This window comes from Notothenia rossii (assembly GCF_949606895.1).
Source record: "Notothenia rossii genome assembly, chromosome: 4".
In the NCBI taxonomy this organism is placed as follows: domain Eukaryota; kingdom Metazoa; phylum Chordata; class Actinopteri; order Perciformes; family Nototheniidae; genus Notothenia; species Notothenia rossii.
In genome coordinates this window covers 26,297,910-26,316,954 of record NC_136902.1, presented here as the reverse complement: position 1 = coordinate 26,316,954, position 19,045 = coordinate 26,297,910, and the positions used below count along the sequence as shown (strand labels likewise).

The 19,045-nt window shown below is 44.4% G+C and overlaps 1 protein-coding gene across 1 annotated transcript in view; it reads left to right on the top strand.

Annotated features, from left to right (window-relative positions):
• Nucleotides 1-18,686, top strand: part of sema3b (sema domain, immunoglobulin domain (Ig), short basic domain, secreted, (semaphorin) 3B) — a 42,399-nt gene extending 23,713 nt beyond the window's left edge. The window contains exons 6-18 of the mRNA XM_079674189.1: nt 1,564-1,657; nt 1,837-1,956; nt 2,108-2,250; nt 2,496-2,610; nt 4,242-4,311; nt 4,446-4,590; nt 12,074-12,293; nt 12,901-12,992; nt 13,164-13,205; nt 13,322-13,479; nt 13,588-13,643; nt 14,691-14,830; nt 15,115-18,686. Coding sequence (XP_079530315.1) covers nt 1,564-1,657; nt 1,837-1,956; nt 2,108-2,250; nt 2,496-2,610; nt 4,242-4,311; nt 4,446-4,590; nt 12,074-12,293; nt 12,901-12,992; nt 13,164-13,205; nt 13,322-13,479; nt 13,588-13,643; nt 14,691-14,830; nt 15,115-15,627 — 1,908 coding nt within the window. The 3' untranslated portion in view covers nt 15,628-18,686. The remainder of the gene's footprint in view (nt 1-1,563; nt 1,658-1,836; nt 1,957-2,107; nt 2,251-2,495; nt 2,611-4,241; nt 4,312-4,445; nt 4,591-12,073; nt 12,294-12,900; nt 12,993-13,163; nt 13,206-13,321; nt 13,480-13,587; nt 13,644-14,690; nt 14,831-15,114) is intronic.
• The last annotated feature ends 359 nt before the right edge of the window (nt 18,687-19,045 follow it).

Genomic DNA, 19,045 nt, shown 5'->3' with positions numbered 1-19,045 from the left:
AATATCACCTCCCATCTTCAGAGCAATCTGACGATTATAACATTAGCGTTAATAAAGCTTTCTTAAATATCTGCCACAACACAAGTAACCGGATCAAAGTAACATTACGTACAGTCCGCGGCACTGTGAGTGCAGACGTCGATGTGTCCCATTGTCATTCATATCACATCATAATGTATCATATATTTCCTTATCTGAGTCAGCTTCTTGAGCCGTATCTGGCCGTGCAACACTCACAGTGTCACATACTGTATGCAGAAGTATTATTTTAAGCAACACATTAAGTTGACGAAACACTCGAGTCAAATGTAATTAAAGTCAGATCGTGTCTTAGACGGGGGGCAGTGATATCATAAACCTGTTAATGTACACATTCAAAAACGTTTTTCTTTTACCAGCTGTATTCACCTTGCAGGTGCAACTATGTGGCTTTTTTTCCTGGATAAAGTGTTTAAGTCATGGATGTTTAAAGTTTAACGTCTTCATATTTGTCTAATATTATAGTTGAGTTTTCATTCAGGATGTATGACGCGCTGCACTGTCCGTACGCTTGTCCATGTTTATGATTGGTCGAATGCTCCAAATATCACCCCTTTCATGTGAACACGCACCTAACTAGATAGGACACGGCTGGCTTGAGCGATCCACTTGATAACCAGCATCATAGGACCGCTTAGCGAGAGCGCATATTTTTTGGATTAGGCCAACCGGCTAACTCAAACATATCCAGGTTATGTTGAGTCGGCTTTGTCGTACAGGCCTCGGCTCTCGTTTCAGTACACATAACAACGGAACTGACAGGCAACCCTCTGAATCAGACTCCGATTGGCTGTGACTGCATCCACTCAGAGTGTCCGATTCAGAAACGTGAGTCTTACACTCTTTACGTCACAAACAAAGATGGTCAATGAGAATAGATCTATAAAAAAGAAAACGATAAGCAATGCGTCAGAATCAAGGTGAGACTATCCGCATCTTTAAAACTTTACGCACATTAGTTTCACCGAAATACTGTAAATAAACCCCTCTCAATGAAAAACTTAATGGAGTTGTTTATTGCCGTTTCTGTAGTTTAAGAGCAAAAACACAGCGTGTCTCTGGCTGAAACAGCTGAGAAGTTATGACGCTTTGAACACAACGTGATATTTGGGATCGTATACGGCCCCGTGGGTCTCAGAGGGTTGGCCAACCTGTTAATTATAAGTGAGAACATAATCTGAAAAAAGTGCAGGCACATACCTCCACTCACAAGATGTATGTGTTTAACAAAATGTAGCAGTTGCTCATGCTTGGAAAGCTTAGTATATAGCACATTAACAATGAATGGTCATTCTGTTTATCTGTTTTATTGTGTTGCACTGTTGGAGGAGCCTGTGACCTAAGATTTTCATCGTCATAACTACACTGTAGCTATGTTCGTATGACCAATAAAAGCCTTGAACCTTGGATGCAGACAAATCCATTATAGGTCAAGTTCTTAGATGCAAATTAGTTTTGAGTCCATTGCATTGTATGTTTTTTCACTTTTTAAACCCATTTCTGCTTGTCCTCTCCCTCCGTCAGGACCACGTGTTCAGGATTGACCCCTCTAAGGTGGAGGACGGGAAAGGGAAGAGTCCGTATGATCCTCGCCACAACGCTGCATCTGTACTTGTCGGTAAATAACTCATGTTAATGTTAGCTGATGATGCTAATGAACCATTAACTGATTGTTGTTCTCATTTTCAAACATTTTCATGCCATACTTTCAGCTGGTTTTGGCTTATGACAAAGGTCCAGTCATCATTTAAGGTCACATTACCAATCACGGACTAATTCATTCGATCTGTCTCTTAGGTGATGAGCTATATGCAGGCGTAGCTACAGACCTAATGGGACGGGACTTCACCATTTTCAGAAGCCTGGGGAAACGCCCCTCCATCCGCACCGAACAGCATGACTCCCGCTGGCTCAATGGTCAGTGTGTGTTTGTGTGTCAGCTAATAATCTATTCTATTTTGTTAAGTTAACTTTATGTGATAACGTACCTCAGTCTGTTGTTGTTATAATGAAACTCACAACTTGTTCCAGAAACTGACATTGTTCCCTGATTGTTTCTGTCTCCCAGAACCAAAGTTTGTTGGTTCCTTTTGGGTCCCAGAAAGTGAAAACCCTGATGATGACAAGGTGTTTTTCTTTTTCCGTGAGACGGCGGTTGAGGCCCAGGGTCTGGGAAAGTCCACTTACTCCCGCATTGGACAGCTCTGCAGGGTAAGAGAAAGTTTCGATCCCTAAATTCAGTATTATAATTCAAGTCTGCATCAGGCCTACTCAACCTGGTTATTTGAGTCGACAGCTACTATAACAAAAGTGAGGTCATTTTCTGTTTAGGAATTAAAGATAGTTGTGAAAGTGGTGTGTGCCCAATATTTAATACTGCTCATACTCTCTTCCTTCACACATTAACACATAATACCCTTTTTAACAACTCTTGACGGACTTTATCTTGAAATCAGAATGATATGGGCGGTCAGCGGAGTCTGGTGAACAAGTGGACGACATTCCTCAAGACCCGTCTGATCTGCTCGGTGCCAGGTGCAGATGGCAGCGACACGTACTTTGACGAGCTGCGTAAGTTTTGTTTGCATGCAGACCGATTCTGTACTGTATATAAAGTAATTTATGAATATGACGATTACATAAAAGCATTGGGTCACATCAATTGTGTCAAGGTGAAAGCCCTGTAGGAACCTGAGTTTGAAGAAAGTACAATTTTGCCTGAGGTATGCTAGAACCTTTAGACAAAACAAGTGCTGTCATGTCCAGTGAACTTATAAATCGCTTGACTCGTCTGGGCTACCTTATATCGCCATTTCTGAATCTATTCAATCAAATCAATGTGATAAAGAAATACCATTTTGCAGAAATTAGAAAATTGCAAAAAAGAGTATGATTTTCCATCCTTGACTTGATTTGTTCGATTTTTACACAGAAGCACATTCTGTGGGTGCAAAGGAAGATACATTTTAGGAAAGCATAATACATTAACAAGGATTTCTGACGTAAATTGTAGATTATCATTCAGACCCACATTCCTGCAGACTTGGAAAAAGCATGAGTAAAAGATAAATTGGTAATATATCCTGGCTTGATCTGAAGCCAGTGTTATCGCTGTGGGTTCAGAGACAGTTGCAGGCTTGTCTCTGGTGATTCTTCGTATGACAAAAGTTAACATCATGTTTCTATTAGGCATGTTCCCTGAAGCCAGGCTACTATTTTTTTAGTTTATTTTAGCGGCTTTGGCTTGAGCCAGCTGGAAATATTAAAAACTCTGCATGGAGTTAACACTGCAGCAGCTTAACTTGTAAACTAGCTTCCCCTGATAACATCTGCTGCTGTGTGAAATCAAGCTTCAATTTGTTTTGTTCAAACTATGAAAAATGTAGATCTTTCATCCTTGTTTACTGATATGCTGTAAACTTGAAATAGAGTGCATATTTTTGTGAAACCATTTGGCTAATAACTCTTTCTTAACCAAATAGCATGTCTCAAAAGGAAAAACACCAAACCTTCCAATCATGTGGTTTACATAGCGGTTTCAGCTATCAAGATGGTTTTGATTGATCTTTCTGACCATATCTGTGGGCCATAATATGATATGTCTGTGTGCTTATCTTGTGACGCAGTGAAAGGCAATCTCAGAGAAAGAGTTTGTCTAAAACCTAACCCTACCCCAGGCTTAGTCAGTCCGTCACATTCCCCCCTATGAACAATGAGCCCCTTATCTCTTGACCAAGATTTTTCTGACCATACCTGAGGCTAAATCTTTTTAAAGGACCTCCCTGTATAATTATTTGTTTTGATCTAAAAAACATTGGAATTATTCTACTGAGATACCTAGACTACATAACTTTTGAAACATGTGATAGCAGTTGGAAGGGTGGATTCTACAAAAAGAAAATGTTTAAATGAGACTATTTAAAAAAATAACGAAACGTATACAAACCACTGCTTGAAGCTGTTGTGGAGTTAATAGAGAAACATTTCTTTAAAGTTGACATGGCAATAAAGCTTTGCTTATCTTTTTCTCAACCTTTGACCTCTGGACTACCACAACCTGACCTCAGTTTGTGTGTGTGTGTGTGTGTGTGTGTGTGTGTGTGTGTGTGTGTGTGTGTGTGTGTGTGTGTGTGTGTGTGTGTGTGTGTGTGTGTGTGTGTGTGTGTTTGTGTGTGTGTTTACGTGTGTGTGTCCATCCTCAGGCGACGTGTTTCTGCTGCAGACGCGTGACAGGAAGAACCCTCTGGTCTACACTGTCTTCTCTACTTCCAGGTCAGAGTCCACTCATAGTGTGTGTGTTTATGCAAGTAGATATGTGTGTGTCAGCGAGTGCAAGAGAGAGAAAGACAAGAGTGTGTTACATTTGTGTTTTGATGTTTCTAACAGCTTCCCCTGTCCCCCAGCAGCAGTGTATTCAAAGGCTCAGCCGTGTGTGTCTACTCCATGAATGACATCCGCAGGGCCTTCCTGGGGCCCTTCGCTCACAAAGAGGGGCCCAACTACCAGTGGGTCCCCTTCCAGGGAAAAGTCCCCTACCCACGCCCAGGAATGGTATGTCCAAAACTCCAAAAGGCTGTGTACAAAGTAGTGTCTAGAGCAGGGGTGGGGAACCTTTTTCCTCTCAAGGGCCATTTGAATTTTTTCAACATCCTTCGAGGGCCGTACAAATTATTGACCTCTGCTTAGACATACTAAAATCACAGCCCATTCATTTCGCCTTTCTTTGATGCTGTGCAAAGAAAAAGCCACCTCTTAATCCAGATATCTCACCATGACTCGCGCATGCATGCACGTGCACGGTTGTGGCATGACCACCAAAACTATAGGTTACTTACGCAACCCCAGTTCTCAGAGTAACATGTAGTGAGATGTCTCACTATGGGATGCACCTCATCGCGGAGCAAACAGAAGCATCAATCTCATTACGCCAATCCTGATTGGCTGGTGATCTTGACGTCAGCGTCAGGGAATCCACCCACCCTATAAGTACCTTGCGCCACGTCGCAGCGTCATTCAAAATAAGCACCTCTTCTCGCTTCACCTTAGCAAGGAGGGCCGTCTGGTGAGACATCTCACTACATGTTACTCTGAGAACTGGGGTTACCTAAGTAACCTATAGTTCTCATTCATAACACTCCGTTCGATGTCTCACTATGGGATATTGAAGCTCCCGTATTGCAAGACGAGCTTATCTCGAAAATCACCAAACCAACCAGAACTTAACAGGTAGAGCTCTGACTCAACACGGGGCCCAGCACTTCTCGGGCCACACTAGGAGCAGAGATGTCTAGCCTGTAAAAGCGGACAAAAGTGAGCGGTGAGGACCAGCTCGCTGCTGCACAAATGTCTTGGATCGAAACACCCTTGAACAAAGCCCAGCATGTAGCCAGACCACGAATCGAATGAGCATGCAGACCCGTAGGTGCCTGCAAACTCTGACTCGCATAGGCCAAAGCAATCGCTTCCACAATCCAGCGGGAGAGCCGATGCTTGGTAACGGGCTTGCCCTTCTGAGGGTTAGCCCAGGATATGAAGAGTTGGTCACTACAACGAAACTCTTTTGACCTGTCCATAGAAGTGCGTAAAGCACGAACAGGACACAGCAAATTCGGACGCTGTTCCCCGGAGGAACACAGCGGCGGAGGAAATGCCTCAATGTCAATGGGGGTACATGAGCCAACCACCTTAGGTATAAAGGCAGGGTTGGGCTTCAGCAACACTCTCGTTTGCCCCGGGGCAAACTGAGTACACGAAGGATGTACAGAGAGCGCATGAATATCACTGACTCGCTTGGCAGATGCCAGGGCCAGTAACAGCACTGTCTTCAACGACAGGTGCTTCATGTCAGCTCCTTCCAGGAGTTCCAATGGGGTTCGAGTGAGCCCATCTAAAACCACTGTCAAGTCCCATAAGGGCACCAGTGACCTGGAAACAGGGAGGAGCCTGCGAGCTCCCTTCATAAAACGGCAGACCAAAGGATGTTGGCTAGCCGTCTTTCCCTCAAAGCCCACATGGCATGCAGCAATAGCAGCCAGGTACACTTTGATCGTAGAAAAAGCTCTGTGTTTATAAATTAGGTCCTGTAGAAATGATAAAATCACCCCGACAGGACATTGAAAAGAGATGTGCCCTTTTTGAAGGCACCACTCCTCAAACACCCTCCACTTACGGTCATAGAGAGACCTGGTGGAGGAAGCTCTTGCAATCTGAATAGTGTTTTTCACCTTCTGCGGGAGACCCACTGTATTCAGATTGTACCACTCACGGGCCAGGCCCATAGGGCCAGGCGCTCCGGGTGTGGGTGAAAGATCGTCCCCCCCGCCTGAGACAGTATGTCCCTGCGTAGGGAGAGCTGCCACGGCTGACCGCACAACAGCTGATATATCTCCGCCAGCCAGTACATTGCAGGCCAGTGTGGAGCTATTAGGATCAGTGTGTGGCGTTGTTCTCTCACTCTGGCCAGAGTTGGGGGTATCAGAGCCAGGGGTGGGAACGCGTACAGGAGGACCGGAGGCCAAACGTGCGCGAGCGCGTCCACGCCTAACGGTGCGTTTAGATCGCGCATTGAAAAGAACAGCTGACAATGAGCATTTTCTTTTGATGCGAACAGATCTACCACGGCTCGGCCGTAACGCACCCACAGCTGACTCACAACCATTGGATGTACAGTCCAGTCTGCATACAGTGGTACGCCTCTGGACAGCAGGTCTGCCCCGAGGTTCATCACTCCTGGTACGTGCGTCGTTCTCAGAGAGAGGAGACGACCGCAGCTCCATAAGATCAGTTTGCGTGCCAGCATGTGTAACTGGAGAGAACGCAAACCCCCTTGACGGTTTATATACAATATTGTGGTCGTATTGTCTGTCCTCAAGAGGACATGGTGTCCTCTGAGAAAAGGCAGAAAGCGTTTCAGGGTGAGGAACACCGCTAAAAGCTCCAGGTAATTTATGTGCGACCGTTGGAGGTCTCTGCTCCAGAGAAACCTCACCGGTCGACCTTCGTAAATACCTCCCCAGCCCGTCAGACATGCGTCGGTGGTGACTAGTGCTGCGTACCGGTACGCCGAACCGGTACTGGACTTGTAAAAAGTTTCGGTTCAAGTCCGGTTAAAACCGGAACGTCGGGAACCGGTACTTACGTATAATCTCCTTTTTGTTCTAAACCATCTAAAACCTTCCATAGATCGAGAAATTTGCGCTGAGAAAAGACGAAAAACATTGTTTTGGCTTCTGATATGGCGGCCTTTACTGAACTCACGAAGTCTCGCAAAATATCGCAACTGCTCGCGAGATCTGTGTGAAGTCAAGGGAAGCTGGCTTAGACATAGAGGACACTGACAGCGTGGGATGCTGGTTGCCATATTTGGTAGTGTAGCTTACTGACAAGCATGGGATACTGGTTGCCATATATGGTAGTGTTGCTAAGCTAACTCCTTTGTATGTATGGTGATATAGTGTCTGCCGAAAGAGCAACACTTCACCCAGACAATGTCAATATGCTGTTGTTCTTGAACAAGAACACATAGACTTGTACTCTTGCATATTGAGTCTTGTATGTGCATCACTATGTATGTAGTTGTGTTGTGTAGTTAGTAACACGTAGAGTTCTAGAAAAGACATGGTGTAGACACAAGCTGGAAGGGGGCACAATAAACCTGACGAGTTTGAATTTGAGTTGATTATGAGTTTATTTTCAATTGATAATTAGCTCACAATAAGTTCACTTTAGTTACTCACACAACTTGACACAAGTCCGGACTTATAAGTCCGGACCTGAACCTGAACCTCTGGACTTGAGTCCGGACCTGAACCTGAATGTGAGTCCAGGTACACAGCACTAGTGGTGACCACCTTCCGCGATAGGACAGCACCCATAGGCACGCCCCATACTAGAAAAAGTCGGGTGCAGCTAGTGGCGCAGTGCCATTACGCATTTCATAATGACCATCACTCTCCGCGCGTCATGACGCGCGGGGTTTAGTCTGAGGGCGGCTACCCAGCGCTGAAACTCCCTCATGTGTAAGCGTCCCAGTCGTACCACCAGGATGGCTGACGCCATGAGCTCCAGTAACCGTAGACATGATCTGAAGAGAACATATTTGCGCAGCCGGAAATGAGCAAGACAAGCTCTGAAAGCTTTCACTCTTTCCGCTGACAGGCGGGCTGTAAAGGGCACCTAGTTCAGGTGTAGACCCAGGAAGAGTACAGGCTGGGCTGGGAACAACATGCTCTTTTCTGTGTTTATTAGGAAAACCCAGGTCGAGCAGGTGTTTTACGGGGATATTTGTCTGCGAATTCCGTTCCCTCCCCGTTTGAAAAATGGTTTATTTGAAAACAATGGTATTTGTGACATGTGTTTTTGTTACTTAGGCAGATAGCAGAACTCGCTGTCTCTGATATTAAGTCCGTTTCCCTTCTGGCGCATTCTTGAGGATGGCGTTGCGGCATCACTCGAGGCGGCTTGAAGATGGGGGCCTGGTGGCACCCCGAAAACACATCTGGAGCTGGGGAACAGGGAACTTCCAGCTCTGTCACCGAGGAGAGGAGAGGAGGCTGTCAGGCCGCCCGCTTCTTCTTCCTCGACTGGTGACTGAAAATCTGAGTCGGCTGTGCCTGAACGGCTGCTGCCGCAACCGGAGATTTCCTCGGCCAGCTCGTCCTCGTCTCCTGCCTGGGCTGGGGACTCGGGGCGGGCTGTGGCCTCTGCTGCCTCGGTACCTTGAACCGAGCAGGACGTGAAGCAACTTGGGCAAAGGACTACCGCGAGACCGTCGCAGGTAGTGGCTGGACCCTTCGGGGGAGACAGAGGTGGAGGGTCTCGTCTTCCTTCTTTTTCGACTCACACCTCCGCTGCATCGAGACTAAAGCGGAGCCGAAAATATCCTCGGGAACAATAGGCATGTCGAGAACATCCTCCTTTTCCCGGTCTGGGAGGTTGGTCAGGTTGAGCCACCTGGCTCTCTCCTGTACCACCATTATGCCCATGACTTTGCCCGTGGCCTGGACTGCACAGCGCTGCACACGGACGCAAATGTCCGTGATCACTGCGATCCCATAGTGAGACATCGAACAGAGTGTTATGAATGAGAACAGAAAGATATGGACACAAGATGTGTGCAAATGTATTTAATTTCCTATCCATGTGAACATGATTTAAGTGGGGGGTGGCGGGGTGGCGACCTAACCTCCTCTAGGGGGTGGAACTAACATCCTCTAGGGTGGTCCGGGGGCCATGCTCCCCTGGGAAGATTTTTTTTTAAATGTTGAAGTTAAAAGCATCAATCTGGCGCACTTTGAGAGCAACATTAGGAGATCTATGGATACATCTCTCAACAACATCCATGTGAAACAGAATTGTAAGGGAGTCAGAGGTGGTGCATCGAAGGTGCAAAGTTGGCTTTATTAAGCAGGAAAAAAGCGCATGTGGTTGGCTTGAAGACCGGAAAGCCAAGAGAAAGAAGAAAGGGGGGCACACAATAAGTAGTCAACATCATATCTGTCCGTGTGGAAACAATACCCCCAACCCGTAGTTCCATGAGTGAATAATGTAACCTAGTTAATTAGTGATCACTACACAAGCCCCCCCAGAATTCAACCATGGACACAATCCTCGCATCTGGGAGGAAGCACCACAGGGGCCGAGGAGGGTGGGGCCGCAGGCGAGAGCCGGGCCACGGAATGGGCCGTTGGAAGGAGGCCGTAGAAGAGGGTAGGGGCCCCAACGAGGGCGAGGGCATCCCCACCGGGGGTTGGAGGGCGGGCCACGGAACGGGCTGTCGAAAGGGGGCCGCAGAGAGCCGTGGTAGGGGTTGTGGCGGATGAAGACAACATAGAAGCCAGCCGTAGAAAGCTGGGTCGCCGTAGAAAGCTGGGTCGCCGTAGAAAGCTGGGTCGCCGTGCTGTGACGTGGGGACGGGCGTGAACATCCCGGCGGTCCCCAGCAGGAAGGAGCGCAGCCTGGCCGCAGCCTGGCCGCAGGCGAGCGCGCAGCGGCGGCGTGCACGAAGTCCTCGGGAGGAAGGGGCGGTATCCCCGGGAGGCAGGAGCAGTCTCCCCGTGAGGAAGGAGCCGTGGACAGGGGAGACGCGAGACGGGGTCCAGAAGTGCGCCACCCAGGCGCAGATGACAGCGTGGGCGACGTCCGAAGCCGCCGTCGTGGCGAACCGTGAGCCGCGGTTAGAGGAGAGGCCAGGCAGGGTCCAGTAGTGCGCCACCCAGGCCCCGATGAAAGCGTGGGCGACGTCCGAAGCCGCTGCCGAGGCGAGGGAAGAGGCCAGACAGGGTCCAGAAGCGCGCCACCCATGGGCCAATGAAAGCATGGGCGACGTCCGAAACTATCGAGGCGAGACGGGGTCCAGAAGTGGGCCACCCAGCCGCCGATGAAAAAGTGGGAGACGTCCGAAACTGCCGCCGAGGTGGTGAAAAAGCGAGAGTGTCCACACGAGGTCGACCGTCTGATCGAACCTCCCCTCAGGCACCGGAAAAAGCTCAAAAGGGTTGTCCTGTCCACGATCAAAAACAGGTGGGCGAAATTTTGAGAGGATCCACACGAGGTCAACCAGGCCTGGTCAAACCTCCTCTCCGGCACCACCAAAAAGGTTTAACAGTCAGATGTTAACACATGGAAGCAGTCAGCCGTTAGCTGCTAGCCGTTAGCCGTCAGTCATCTTTGTTAGCCGTTGTTAGCCGTTAGCTGATAGTCACTGTCGACAGCCGTTATTCAATGTCGTCGGCCCCGGAGTCTCTGCCAGGCGGCGTGCCTCTAATTTCTGCGAGACTTATGTCAGGGTCACCAGTGTAGTGCCGAGAGAAGGGAGTCAGAGGCGGTGCATCGAAGGTGCAAAGTTGGCATTACCTCGAGGGCCGTACCAAATTTTCTCATGGTCCGTATACGGCCCGGAGGCCGGAGGTTCCCCACCCCTGGTCTAGAGTTTCATTTTTTGTCACTTTTATTGCTGAAATACTTGTATGTAATTCTTAAGTAGCACCTTTGAATACTAATGCTCCCAGGTTTTTAATATTGAGTTGTGTGCACTTCATACACTTGCAGCATTAGACCTAATTTCATCCAAAGCTCTCCACAGCCCTCCTAATCAATATGTGCTTATCAGGGCTCTTACGTTCTGCTTAGCACACAAGCGTGGCGTCAGCAAGATTTGTTATAGCTTCAGCTGTTACTGCCAAAGCAGAACAATCCCCATTGTATGACTGCAGAATAGTAATTGTATTTGACCCACAGTAAACTCTCTCTCACACCATCATCACCTCACTGGGTTGTAAAATTAGCGGGACGAATCAAATTAGAATAATCCGATCATGCTTACTAGTGAACTATGCAAAGCTGCCTAAAAAAAGCTGATTCAGAGTTTAAAATGCAGAAACCAGATCAAAAGTGATTCACTTTATGACGAAAGTGTATCTTCTGTACACAACATAACAAGCATTAATACTGCATGATGTTACAGCATATTTAAGTAACATTTGAGTATCTGTTAAGAAACACTGGACTGGAATTTTAATTCGAGAGGAAGGCTGGACTCTGACCTGGAGAAAATCTCTCCTGTGAGCCATTACATCAAATCACCTCACTGGACTGACACAGTTTATATATGTTTACATACACAAAATAAACCTGCTCATCAAAAAAGCTGGAGCTGTTTTGCACTCGCAGGCCTGTCGTGCAGAGCTTAAACAAATCCCTTACAGTAGAAGTAGATTGGCTGAATTATTAAAGTACTTTGAATTGCTGGGTAGTACCCAAATCCTTTTATGTACACTACATTTCCACCGATAAAATTGTTTAACTCTTGATGGTTTAATCAGTATTAAAGTTGAATATTTGAAAGTTACTTTTAACATTTTGCATCCCACAAGGGAACCAAAATGCGACCTCGAAAAAACAACAAATCTAAAAAGTTACTCAACAACCAAAATTGTTATTGCAAATTAATAATTTTGTGATTTATCTGATTTGCAAATTTGTATAAATATGACCTTTTGCTGGAATATGAATTTATTTTATTGCCCTCCATTAGTGTCCCAGCAAGACATTTGGCAGTTTTGAGTCCACGAAGGGTTTCCCAGATGATGTGATCCAGTTTGCGCGTCACCACCCTCTGATGTATAACCCAGTCTACCCTATGAGCCGACGGCCCGTATTCGTCAGAACGAACGTGGACTACAGCTTCACACAGATTGCTGTGGACAAAGTCAACGCTGCGGACGGACAGTATGATGTGATGTTTATTGGCACAGGTAAAATACAATTCTGGCTCTTATCTTAACCCTCCTGTTGTCTTCGGATCAAATCCGACCGCTTTACTACTTTCATTAGTCATAACTTTTTTTTACATTCGATTGCTTTAAGGCTTTATGATATCCTTCACAGTAGACATTTGAACATATGAAATGGCTGATAAACAACACTTTCATTGAATTTTGGATGATTTAGTCAACTTTGTAACACCCATGGTGTTCCCGGCCATAAAGAAAAGGAATTAGTAACCATCCGGATCAGATAAAACACACACACACACACACACACACACACACACACACACACACACACACACACACACACACACACACACACACACACACACACACACACACACACACACGCACATACACACACACACACACACACACACACACACACACACACACATGTTCAATGTCTATTCTTTGTTTATTTACTGCAGCTTTTCGTGTGGTCTGACAAAATATTTACAGTTTGAAAGGGTGTTAAATTAAATTTGACCGTGAACACCAAAGTAAGGGGGGGGAAACAAAGACAATAGGAGGGTTAATAGTTAAACTATAATATGTTTTGTGACTTGATGCATCGCATCTCTTATTTCAGACAAAGGGACAGTACTAAAGGTGATCAATATCCCCAAGGAGAGCTGGAACGACATGGAGGAGCTTCTACTGGAGGAGCTGGAGGTCTTTAAAGTAAGAAAACTATGATGAAGCCCATTTATTGTAGTTGACAAAGCATTAATAAGTGAATTGTATTGAGGGGCAATACAGTGCTATTCTTTCATCTTAAATGTATCTCTAATAATGCAAATTCATTTGTTATGTAGCATGGTAATATATTTTCGCTGTCTCTCTGCTCTTCAGGATGCCTCGTCTATCATCGACATGCAAATATCTTCAAAACGGGTATGTTGTTTTATACAAAAAATAAATGTTTTGTTTTTAACATTATGTCTTCAGTTTTTTGTATTCTTTTTAAAACTCCCTTTTAATCTTTGTCCCTCAACTTTGTGTCCTTTTAGCAACAGCTGTATCTGGGCTCAGACACAGGCATTGCCCAGGTCCCCCTGCACCGCTGCAGTGTGTATGGGAAGGCCTGTGCTGAGTGCTGCCTGGCAAGAGACCCATACTGCGCCTGGGATGGAACATCCTGTACTCGCTACCTGCCAAATACCAAGAGGTATGTGACACGAGCACTAATGGCACTCACCAGATGATGGTTCATTTTACTGAGCATGGATAACACGAAGAAGACTGCTAGTATAATCAACACATACTCATTTTGCAGACGTTTCCGTCGCCAGGATGTAAGGAATGGAGACCCCAACACCTTGTGCTCTGGAGGTATGATTAAAAAACAATTGCTTTGATTTGTTGTTCAAAACATGAATGTTTTTAAGGCCTACTGCTGGTGAGGTTTATTCGAAAACAACAATCTAAGCCTTACTCTGATCCTGCTCTGACTCACAGAGACTCTTGGCATCTGACATCTCACTGTCCATGTGCCAAAAAAAGCCCAAACCCTTCACCCCTTCACCCCTGGTGACCTCTGTCTTCCCAGACCACAATACCAGCATTCTGCTGCTATCTGTCTTTCTGCCACAAAACTGAATAAAGCTAATCGCTCAAACTTTAGCAGCTCCTGAGTAATACGATTACATCCTGCAAGCCGGGTTGTGAAAAACTAATGACATTTGGAGTGATTGTCTCTGCTGAGAGGGGCATTGCACAAAAGCGCTGATTAGAGGTCAGTTTAGCAATTTCGAAACTATGGTTTCCCCAATTATGTATGCGGTGCTGGTGGCTTGAATAGTTAGTAACTGATATTTTTCACAGTCTTGAAGTTGGAACCTTTTCCATTGCTAAAACTCACCACTCATATTGACAACATGCAAGACTATGAGTCGTTGTTAAGACCAGAAGAGTTCTCAAACATAAAACATGTGAACATTTGTTTGAATCAACACCCTTTAGATAATCTCACATTATGCAAGATTGTATTACAATTTCCTATTAACAGCCAACATTGACTTTTGTTCAGTGTTATATGTGAGTATTATTTTAACACGTTAATTGTGCTAAGTAGTAATGCAGGTTATGTTTAAAACTGTTTAAATCTAGTAGCTGGTTTCTTATTAGCAATATCAGCTCAAATATTTTCTGTACCATATTATCCAATCATTTATTGGTCTGCCCTGCCCTTGTTTTGTCAAGGATTTTTTGACCTTTTGTACTCCTGACATTTATTTTTCCTGTCCCGTGTCATCCTGCCCTCTTCTTTCCTAATGTGTTGCCTTTTCAAGCCTTGCCTTATCTGTATTGTCATTGGTGAGTGAATGTCCATAGTAACAGTACATCCCATAATGTCCTTGTGTTTGCTGCCCCCTTCAGACCACCATAAGCATCGCGTTGCAGAGAGGAAGCTGTATGGAGTTGAGGGAAGCAGCACTTTCTTGGAGTGTATCCCCAAATCCCTTCAGGCCAAGGTCACATGGACTTTCCAGAAACATCCACAGAACCCACGGGAAGAGGTGAGATTGATGGCGGGGAGAGGAAATAGGTTACAAACAATAACACTGACAAGGAAATTGCCAAAGTTAATGTAGTATATATATATAGTTTATATCAAACCAGAAATCACTTATTTTGCTATGTGCTATTGGTGTGATTTGTTTTATTTACCGTTAGGGCTAGTAGCCCACATACAACTTTGCTAGGTTGCATTGATGCCAAAAACAAACTTGAACAATAAGACTGAAGCGCATTAGTGCACATAATGCAGACATTACATTTTCAATTAATTTATGTTTTCTAGGTGCGTCTCGATGACCGCGTCCTCCACACAGACAGAGGGCTTCTGGTTCGTCGTGTCCTTAAGAGAGACGTCGGCCTCTACCAGTGCCATGCCATGGAACACGGCTTCACTCAAACATTACTAGGCATCACCTTGGAAGTGGTACCTTCAACATCGTCATCAGTTTCCAACCTACCCTCCGATGCCCCTGTCCGATTAGAACCCCGCAGCGGAGGTGGCACCCCAATTACCAACCAAAAGCTTTGGTACCGGGACTTCATGCAGCTAGTGGACCACCCTAACCTGAGCACCGTCGACCAGATTTGTGAGCAAGTGTGGGCACGAAAGAATGCCGGAGCTGACCAAGCGGATAAAACCTTTCCTACTCCGGGGAAGGAAGTCCCACCTCTGGGCCCAGCTGTCCGCCCAGCTAACAAGAAGTGGAAGCATCTTCAAGAGATTAGGAAGGGGAGAAACCGCCGGACCCATGACGGGAAACCTAATCCCCGGGCTCCTCGCAGCGCAGGGCTGTAACAACACATAGATGGAGGGAGAAAAGAATGACTGATACAAGAAAAAATTGAGAAGAATGATAGAACGAGACTGAGAAAACAAAGAACTCTTAGAGGTGTTCATGCATACAAATACACCAATGCACATAAAAACACATGCAGACACACACACAGCACCTCCTCCATTGTGTATATTTATCTATCAATTCCCCCACTATACGGTACCACTGGCCAGCCGATGCATGTGCTGTGCAAATTGATTCTGCACGATCCCTTTACACTGTTCAATTAGTGTAGTTGAGTGTATAAACAGGTATGTGGGAGTGAACCTACCTTTATCTGTGGACAACAAACACACTTACTCTTCTTACCCTTTGCCACTGACTGTATATGGAAACACCGGATTACCACATTTTTGTTGGGTAATTAAAATTGGCCTACTACACATACTCTATGTGGCTCACAGTATGAACACCCACTCTCTGGACTATACCACTCTGAACAAAATCAAGGTCCCAAAGTTTGGATGACCTCTCCGCTTTTCATACCTGGATATTTCATAGTAGTGAAAAAAAATTGCGGACTTGAGTGCTGCGTAAAATGGGGGAATGGAATAACTGGAATACTCTGCTTAGTAAGTGTCTCAAACTGGAAACACGTTTAACTATTTATGTTCAATTCCACAATGATGCAGATTAATAGAAACATTTTAGAAAGTGATAAACACACATTTATCAATCTCTTGAGGTGGGGTTGGTGCACATATTCACAGTAACCTCAATTTTTTCATGGTTTTGTGTACATATAACACATTGCAGTAACAGAAGAGATACAGATACCAGCTCTGTGGGACCGCCTGTGGAACAGATCAGCATGTTGCAAAACTGCTTATATTATATAGTTGGTTTTTTTGTGGTTTCCTTAGGCACATTGAGGCATGTTGCAGAAAAATAAATCACACAATTCAACGCAGTTATGGTTAGAGAGCCGTCAAATCTGGCAAGATATGATTACACTGCTTGTGTTGTAAAAACCACTAGAGAATTGGGGGTGGAAAGACTACTGGCATTCCATGATGTGAGAGAAAGAGGAGTTTACAGTACGCAGATGGAGCCCAAATAATACGTGGATTACGTCTAAGCAAGTTTCAAAATTATTGTAATCAGCATCAGATGTGCATAAATAAAACAGTTTTGAAAAAATCCAAATACCTTCCTTTAAAATCCACTATTTATTGGTTTTTATTTTTGGCTGTGTTTAATGTTTTGTGCATTAACATTAAGGAGAAATGGTGGTTGTTGGGTGAAAAGCATTAATATGATGAGGAGATAGAGGGAAGTGGACTCCAGTATGACAACCCATGTTTCTGGGCTACAGTACAGTATATATATTAGCATGATATTTATGAGTGAAACTATGATTTTGTTTTTTGTATTCTAAGCGGTACTTCTACTCCTTGCTCTTTTACACTGTTCTTGCATATGTTGTGTGTGATAAATACATATATGCAAATAATATGAGATGAGTGTTATGCCGACACCTCCTCCAGCACGAAAAGTGCTCAGAAAGCTGTTGTTCTGCGCTACCCACAATGCATTTCACTGTTTGCAAAAACAGAACAAATCCATCGGACTCTATACACCGTTGGAATCACTTTCAACGTAGTGTTAGTCATTAATATCATTGACTTTTGCTGCTTAATGATGTCATATCTTCCTGATGTACAATTAGTACGATAAGGTCTTCCTACTTCCTGTCTTTAGTCCTCCCTTTCTCTGTGTAATATCTGTAAAGAAACATGTTTGTTGCTGTCTGTGCTGACATGGTGTGTGTAGCCTTCCCCTTAGTGTCCATTGTGTGTACAGGCTCAGATGAGGAGCCTATCTGTGGTACCATACTTTATTGTATCATAGTCTATCCACATGAACGAAAGCCACTGGTCATGTAACTGGTCATGCACATCATGCATTTAGGTTTTGCATTCATGAAATCGTATGATTTTAATGATGAATTTATAGTCTAATTTGTGTTGCTGCCACACATTTCAGAGAAATATCAAGGTTTCAAAGATTTTCAGCTTACTGAAGTTTTACTATTTGTGTGGTCATTAATTCACACAGGCCCTGATAGCAGGAGGCAGCACAAATTAAGTCTGTGAGTGGATTTTAGATGTATGGAATCATTATCGTTGTTATTTATATACCTTCTTTATAGAGATGTAATTAACTCTTTTAACCGAACTGAACTGACTGACTCTAAAGTACTGACTGTAAAAGGGACACTCTGCATTTTGACACCACATCCTTTTTTGGCAAACAACTGTTTAAATGCTGACATCATTTGAACCCCAGAACAAATTGAATTTAGACTACTAATTAACTAAATGGATATTATTAGTGATGTATTATTTCTTTAATAAGTGATGATTGGTAGTGATGTCAAATTTTCCTGAGTCTCTCTTTTTAAGCCAGCTGTTGTTTTGTGCTCTTTTGAATTGCATGACCAATGTGACCAACGCGCTTGACAATGGTGCGGCGAGAAAGAGCAAGAGAAAGAAAGCACAATGTTGAATATTAATATTATTCCTAAGTATTTATGTGCAAAGATAAGCTGATATGTTGTGGTGGATTCTTTTATTTTTTGTTATAAATGTAGATTTTCATCTGTATTGTTCATGTTCTGCTGAAAAGGACTCAACAATTGTTTTGGACATTTCAGCCAATTGTTAAAAAACCTCATCCAGTGTCCAGTTAGTCTTTGTTGTTCACACAGCCCTCGAATCAACACTCCTGTTGTATCCCATGCCATGTGACGCACCCCTGTACGATAGCTCACAAGGAGAGGCTTGTGTTTGTATGTGTGTGTGTATGTGTGTGAAAGAGTTTTTGGGGAAAGCAGAGCTCTGTATATAATGGCAAAGGAACAGTGTGTGTGTGTAGAGCGGTCTGTAGGTGAGAGTTCAAAGGTCGAAGTTCGAAGACCAAAGTTAACGTGGTGCACTGTAATACTCCCAGAGGTCTTTGTGAAATGTCATGTCAGATTGTTTTTGATTAACACAATAAAAATATGCAGTTACTTAAACATTTCTGATCTGTTCCGTACTATGCTGGGAGGGGGATCATTAAAACAGTATAACATTATTTTGTTAATGATTAACAAATATAATGAGTCATATTTTAAGTCATGACAGTCATGACAATGTTAGGATGTGATGCATTTCTGTGTTTAATTTATTCCAGGATTAGATGTCATAAATAAAGTAAGATAGACCAACTACTGTAGACCAACTCCAGATTCTGATGTTTTCTGCATTTTGACCACATGGTGGCACTGGCAGTCACGCTATGATGAGACTTCCTTAATGGTAGGGTAGGTAATTTACTTCATTACATTTCACTTGTTAGACGCTTTTATACAAAGCGACTTACATACTCAATACT